General features: G+C 35.0%; 1 protein-coding gene across 1 annotated transcript in view; it reads right to left on the bottom strand.

The window, feature by feature from the left end:
* Positions 1-7,993, bottom strand: part of LOC106880920 (adenylosuccinate synthetase) — a 53,265-nt gene that overhangs the window by 10,174 nt on the left and 35,098 nt on the right. The window contains exon 7 of the mRNA XM_014931089.2: positions 6,983-7,064. Within this exon, the coding sequence (XP_014786575.1) occupies positions 6,983-7,064 (82 nt within the window). The remainder of the gene's footprint in view (positions 1-6,982; positions 7,065-7,993) is intronic.

Raw genomic sequence — 7,993 nt, 5'->3', positions numbered from 1 at the left:
CCCTTTTCTTTAAACCTAACACAACTCTCAATTCTCATGCATCCTTATTTTTCCAACCATTATATACATGAATTACCATTGAACTTCAAAAGCTCAAAGACAATATAATGTATTGGTATATTTATTTTTTTATATATTATTTTCTTCATTTTGTACTTCTTTGTAAAAAACATTTTCATTCTCCCTCTTCTTGAAAATTTGCTTTGCAATGAAAGCCGGTTAGAAATCTTTATTAAAATATGCTTCCAGTTGAGCATTCTGCCTTATTTATTATTTTTGATTTTCCTATTATTTCTCCACATGCAGTTAACACAACCCCACTATTTACTGACATATATATATATATATATATATATATAGTGTGTGTGTGTGTGTGTGTGTGTGTACATACGTGTGTGAAACAAATGAGTGAGTGAGTGAGTAAATGGATTTATACACAGCTTTTGTGAGCAGAAATGTTATATTGCATATTTAGAAGGAGAGAAAAATCAGCAACAATTTCCATATCTTATAATTGGCAGCTAGCAAATGAATGATTGAATGAACCAAAGTCTCACATGAGAGAATTTTACAATGTAAAGGAAGCTAACAAAAACAGGAAGGAGTAGAGGAAATGTTTAGCCGGCAGTGAGTTAATATAGAAGTCTATTAAGAAGTGAGCTAACCTACATCTCTTGTAGGTTAAGGTTAGGATTTGGTTTTGCGTCAGGAAGAAGCACTACTGATGCTATCTTCCTAGTAAGCCAACAGCAGGAGAAGTATTTAGCAAAAAATATACTACTGTACTTGGCTTTTATCAATTTGGAGAAAGCCTTTGACAGAGTCCCTCACTTCTTCATCTGGTGGTCACATCAGAAGCTAGAGGTAGATGAGTAGCTGGTGAGAGCTGTCCAAGATATCTAGAAGAATGCTGTTAGTAAGGTGAAAGTCAGCAATGAGTAATGAATTTAGTGTGCAGGTAGGAATTCACCAAGGCTCAGTTCTCAGCCCCACTCTTGGTTATCATAGTCCTCCAGGCCATAACAGAGGAATTAAAAACTGGTTACTCATAGGAGCTTCTCTATGCTGATGGCCTTGTTCTTGTAAGTAAAACTATGGTAGAATTAGAAAAGAAATTTCAAGTGTCGAAGCAAGGTCTGATACGAAAGGTTAATTTTGTAAAGACTGAAATATTAGTAAACAGGGAAGCAAATAAATAACTAATCCCTTGAGGGAAATAACCCAATATAACATGTAGGAAAAGTATAGGTAGAAATTCCATCCAATGCACCCAGGGCAAACTATGGACACATATGAGGTATCGTAGAACCACAAGAAGGTTAACAGAGAGAGTAGTTTTTGTGTGTGGCAGTTCCCAGGGAGATCCTTAGAGGTAGTAGATATTTTTGGTTACCTAGGTGACCAAATTAGCAGTGGAGGAGGATGCTCTGAGAGCAAAGTTGGTAAGAGAAATATTGAGTATCAGAGGCATCAGAAGTAGTGTGCAAGAGAAAGTACGCTGGTATGGTTATGTGATGTGTATGGATGAAGACAGCTGCACTAAGAAGTATCGATACTTAAAAATGGAAGGAATCTGTGGAAGAGGAAAAACCAGTATCAAATGATGAAAGGTTAGAGTGTATCAGAGAAATAGAGGCAGAAATACATGCCTTGATATAGAGGAGGTACATGGTCAGCCAGTGAGCGAGAGAGAGGAGACAGAGAGAGTGACCAAAGGGAAAGAGGGAGTAAGAAACAGCAAAAATGTAAGAGAGAGCAGAAGAGAGATGGTGTAGTGTTAGGGTATACTTACAAGTAACAAGAATATGAGTGTAGGAACTGGTTAGAAAAATAGGATGGGGGTGTGGGTAGTGGGGAGCAGTCATACAATATTATATATGTATGGATATATATATATATATATATATATCCGTATGTATGTATATGTATACATACATATATATAATATATACTAGACCAGTGCTTCTCAAACTATCGGATGTGGCATTCCGGTAGTTTTTTTTTGTTTTTTTTTTATATCAGGGACCAGTAATATTTCTTAGTAATATTAATTTATACAGGAAACAGTATATATAATGAATATAATAAATGTTGACAATTTTTTTTTTTTATCTTATATTTATTTTGTAAACAAACAATGCAATTTTACATAAGCATTTTACAATGCTTCTTTCTTTTCTAGCAACTCTCCGTGTACCAGCACTGGTCTGCAGATTACCACTTTGAGTAGCACTGTACTAGACTACCCTTGACCCGCTGGGTCACCAGGAAAGTCTGAGTTTCCCAGCAACAAAGTTCTGTTTTGTGGGGTTTTTTTTTTCATTCCCAGGATATTTCGCATGCTTTCAATGAATGTGACATCGAAATCACGTGTAAACGGCTCCTTTCCCCAGAAAAGGTAAGATTTGGCTGCTATTTCTTGCATGTCCTCAACCACGTGAGAGGTATTTTGGGTCCTTTGTTGCAAATAGCTGTTACATAGCAGCAGGGTCTGCTAGAAATAGCAGTAAAATCTTTGGAGGAGAGATACGTTGAATGCACTCGAAAAAAACCTATAGAAAAAATTATTTTACACTGAGGTTACAAATGGGTCTTTTACAAAATATTTACCGTATTTTTGAGGTCATTTTCACTTTAAAATATTTTTAAAATTTGCCAAAATAAATTTTTGTAACAGTATTCAGTTGAAACTAATTAATAAAAACATACTGTCTATTTCAAGAAGACTAAACTATAAATAGTTACTGTACACACAACTCACATTTTTGAAATCACATTCCCTTAAAAATATTTCTAAATGATTAACATATTGTGTTTAGCAAAAACAAAAAGAGAAATATTTAGTGTAAAAAACAAATCATATTTTATCATCAAGTCATTGTGTCTAATCGAAAAGTAAGAGTTACTTCCCTTTCAAGTAAAGTTTACTTTCAGAATTTTTTCCTACTATAAACCATTTTAGGTATTTATACTGTGAAAACAACTAGTATCTCTACAACCACTGGTCTGATTTACAGGAAATTTGTTTTATTCCATTCATATTTACAGTTCAGGAGGGACTTAATTCATAAAATTTTCCCGATTATGCACCAGTTTTGCTGAGTAACATTGCAAGCAAGCAAGATTCAAGCAGTCTTTCAATGTATTATATATATCATCATCATCGTTGTTTAACGTCCACTTTCCATGCTAGCATGGGTTGGACAATATATATATACATATATATATTAATGTATTATATGTATATCTATGTATATATACATATGCATATATACATAGACATATATATACATAGGCTTATATATATATATCATCAACATCATCGTTTAACGTCCGCTTTCCATGCTAGCATAGGTTGAACAATTTAACAGAGGACTAGTGAACCGGATGGCTGGACAAGGATCCAATCTGATCTGGCAGAGTTGCTACAGCTGGATGCCCTTCCCAACATCAACCACTCTGAGAGTGTAGTGGGTGCTTTTACGAGCCACCGGCAGTACTAACAGACAGAGCCGGTTTCAGCCGGGTTGGTAAAGAAAGGGTTAATTGAACGCCACGCATCCATTTCCAAGTAAGTTTACCATTACATATACATATATACATATATACACAAATAAATTTCTATGTCTTTGTGCAGCTGAAGATTGCTCTACATTTTATATTTGATGTAATGTTTACATTGTTCAATTAAATGGAGTCGCATGAAACAATCGTACTGCATTACCTCTGGATATCCTTATTGCTTATTTTGATTTTATATAGACAAATATGTACATATATACAAAACTTGAAATAAATATGTATCCAAGATAAGAAAATTATTTAGACATGCGTATGCAATGTTGTCATTCAGTCCATTGTGTGTGTGTATGTATTCATATATACATACAAATATACATGCAAGTAAATATATGTACATACACACATCATAGTAGATAAATATATAGAAAGAGAGAAATATCTACAGCTCATACAGTGATTTAATAATCCTATGCATTGTAAAAAGCATTTAGTAGATATGTATTTACTTATACAAAGAGAAGACACACATAATTATGTTGATGATTTAGAGTATAGTGTTCAATATCACACACATAATTACAGAGTGTAATATGAAATTAAATTAATAAGAATGGAAAACAAAATTAGCTGTAAATTGAGTTCTAACGCCAGATTATTAGTATCGTAAGGTGTAAGAGTATTGCTGTCTGGGAGATATCTTATTAATGTGTATGTGTGTGTGTGTATGCACACAAACACACACAGCAGTGAACTCTCTACCTTGACCTAAATGCATTCAATTAAACATTTAAGGAGTGTCACCAGGAACCACATCACAAAAACAATGGACATAGAATGAAACAAAGGCTGGTCGCTTTCTTTGTTTCTTTTTTTTCCAATGTTTGCCTTCATACATCATCTAGTTCAAACATCAGCTGACAGTAATTCAAATTAAACATCAACCACATCAAAGTCACCAGCCAGATGACATTTCCTTCAATGGAAAAGAGGCCATTGCAACAGTGAAAGAAGTAACTGTACGTTGTTAAGCCAGTGGTTGTAGTATATTAATGAGTGAATTTCTACCAAGCAATCAAATGGTTATAATTTGAATTCAGTTTGAGATGTGTGTGTGTGTGTGTGTGTGTGTGTGTGTGTGTGTGTGTGTGCACAGCAGTCCTATAAATGTGAATTGTACTGTTATGTGGAGGGTCTTATTTGAAGTGTCTTGAAGATCAGTGACTCACCTAAAGTGAAATATTTCCTGACACCAGAGCAGTGTTTTTCACAGGAAGGTGAGAAAAGAGTGGGGTTTCAATCAACTAAGAGAAGAGGTTGTGAAGATTGCAAAATGGGTGGACAAATAGACATGTTTAATAAAACGAACATGTTTTTCCCCACTTTTTAAACATATTCAACATCCTGGTAAAGACAGAATTATATCAATGCAAACTCAATTTGTCTTTGCATTAAAAGAGGGATGCAAAGAGGAAAAAAAAAAGCAGTATTGCATGGGGAGAGGGGGCTTTAATATTTGCAAATTAGACAACTGCTACTTGAAAGAATCTCTAGTGTCTGTAACACAGTTTTAGCAATAATGTGTGTGTGAGCATGTGCATCTGTCCATGTTACCATGTTATTTGTGACAAGGGTATGCAGATGTAAAATTCATACCAAAATTTACTGTCTGCTTTCCTTTTCAAGAACACAAGCTGTTAAAACTGCTATATTCAAAAGAATGTAGACTGTTTGTCAGTGCCATCTTGAGGTATGAGCACATTGGACAGTTGCCTCAAGGCCCCATGGATCTAGGGGGCCAATTCTGGTCTATGTATACTTTGCCTTGCTGTCAAATAAATACTGTTGGGTCCATTACATTAGATTTTCTCAGGGGCCTACAATGCTGCTAAGATAGCCTAGATGTTTACAACACTGATTCAGAGAAATTATTACTTTTATTACAACTTATGGACCATTCCAAGTGTATAAAGACACAGCACACATTTGGCTTTATGGGTTTCAGCACCCCTTATCTCAGAATTGAATGCCTTTATATTTCAGATCCTTGCCCCATTCAGAAGGCCCTTCCTTGACAGCTTTCACTGCAATAGCTTTTTTTGATGGCTCCCACTTTTCATTCAGCCATCATTGCAAGGTATGGTGCATAAGGTGACACCTGCATAGTGAATTGATCAATTAGCACAACTATTTACCAGCCATGATAGACAACTATTTAGGAAGTTACATACCACTTCTTTACACACCAGTGTTGTAATCTTGTAAATCCAACTTCTCCAACGGACATGATACATTGGGAATTTACAGCTTTACTTGTCACAAGCCATTTATAGATTTATCAGCAGCTACCACAAGCTACATATTTTTTTGTGTTTTAGCACGACTAAGCCAAATTCACACAGGTTGCATGAACAAGGGTAGATAAGTGAATGCCCAACTATTAAACACACAAACCAATGCAGCTTAAATAACTGTTTACAGTTACAAAACCAATCCAAATGTCACAGAATAGCTACACATTCTTTCACATCCGTTGCATTGACAACATCTATACTTCAAGCAAGACTCTTTGTTCAGTTCATCTCAACATGTGATTTAGTAGATGCTTAGCTGAATGAATACAACAAACAGTAACTCATCTCTGTCAGTTCACTTAAAAACTCTGTTTATTCTCTCATTTTTATCACAGCAAAATTATCCACTCTAAACATGTGGCATTTAAAATAACCTTGTATTCACAGTCACATAAAACCTTGCTCTTAAATGTTGTCATGTTTTGTTGACTAATTTTAATCTGCACTTAGAAACTTATTTTCATTAAAGCCTCAACTACCGTTTTATGTCACTAAGAATTATCCCACTATTTTGGCTGCACAAGATCTACACAAGAAAGAAAAAAGGGGAAAATAAAGTAATATATGTGGCATGTATGTGTGTGATAATCATCTGGTAGAATGCTCACCTGTCATGTGGACAGCCCAGGTTTGATTCCTGGCTGATGCAATGGTATCTATTTATCCAACCCATGCCAGCATGAAAAATAGACATAAAAGGATGATGATGATGATGTTTCATGCTGGGATGGGTTTGGCTGTTTGACAGGATCTGATGCATCCAAGAACTGCATTGTATTCCAATGCCTGCTTTGGCATAGTTTCTACAACCTGATGCCCTTCCTAATGCCAACCACTTTACAGCATGTGCAGTGTCATTTTCTTTTTTTTTTCTTTTTTTTTTTGTGCCACTGGCACTAGTGAAATTGCCATGCAACTCACAAGACTTACAAACCCTGCAAAAGGATGGGGTTAGTTTTATGCTGAGGGACGAGGGGTTAAAGCATGAGAGAAGTGGGGTACAGAAAAGGTTCTTGTAGAGGAGTTGCATGTAATGTTTACACATAGCTGTTATTACTGTCCAAATTGCCTTTCTGTTATCTACAAAGAGATCAATATTAAGCGCTAACCTTGTATTTTCCCAGTTCCTCTTCCACATTCCAAGTCAGCTCTGGACATGAGGTGTTGTGATAGTCAATGAGATTCTTGAATCTACAATGGAAAATTAATAACAGTTGAAGTTTAGTGTAAACGCTTGTAGAAAAGAGATGAGAGTGGGGCTGAAATACTCACTGTGCACTCCCTGCAAGAATGATATAAAGGAGTGTATATAATATTTAAAAAACAAAACTTCAACAAATCAGAACAAAGAATTTTATATCTGTCACAATACATGAGAAAAAGAAAAAAATAGTGATTCATTTAACAGCATTTGCTACAAACTCATTGATCAAATTTTAGAAAGGACAATAAAAAAAAAGAAATAAGGTGAATAAAAATGGAAATGGAGAGACGGTAGTGAATCTCGGGACTTGTCCATCCCACCAAATATAGATACACACAGGAGATAAAACACTGAAGCAAAAACATGTTAAGGTCCTTGCCAAGCAAGAGAGTTACTAAGTCAGCTAGAGATATACTCACAAGTGGAAAAGAGAGATATTTGTGTATGGTGTGGTATGTGTGTGCATGTAACTTGCTTTCTTGCAAAAGCAACGGCCACATGTGAAGCCCCATACTCAAACATGTAGGACTACCCTGAGAAACATGTAAAAATATAGCAACTGGCAAAACAAATTGATTTAACAAAACAACTCTCTTTTCTTTTTCTTTCCTTTCTTTTTTCTTTTTTTTTTTTTTTTTGGGAGGTAGAAGTCTTCTAAAATAAAATTTGGTCGGATTACAAACTAGATGAGAAAGCTTACTCAGATTTTGTGTTGTTTCCCAGCAGTGTGTACCAGCAGTAGGCTGTTTATCTGAATCACCAGAGAAATTAATAACGGTACTGGTAACATCAAAATATATATATATGTATATACATATATATAATTAAAATGTAATATACTGTACTTACTCATGTATAAGTCATATCCCTAATTTAGTGTTAAAATCTTGGTACAAAACATTTTCCCTTCATAGTT

The sequence above is a fragment of the Octopus bimaculoides genome, chromosome 11 (assembly GCF_001194135.2).
Source record: "Octopus bimaculoides isolate UCB-OBI-ISO-001 chromosome 11, ASM119413v2, whole genome shotgun sequence".
Taxonomy (NCBI): domain Eukaryota; kingdom Metazoa; phylum Mollusca; class Cephalopoda; order Octopoda; family Octopodidae; genus Octopus; species Octopus bimaculoides.
This window is presented reverse-complemented; position numbering and strand designations above follow the sequence as displayed.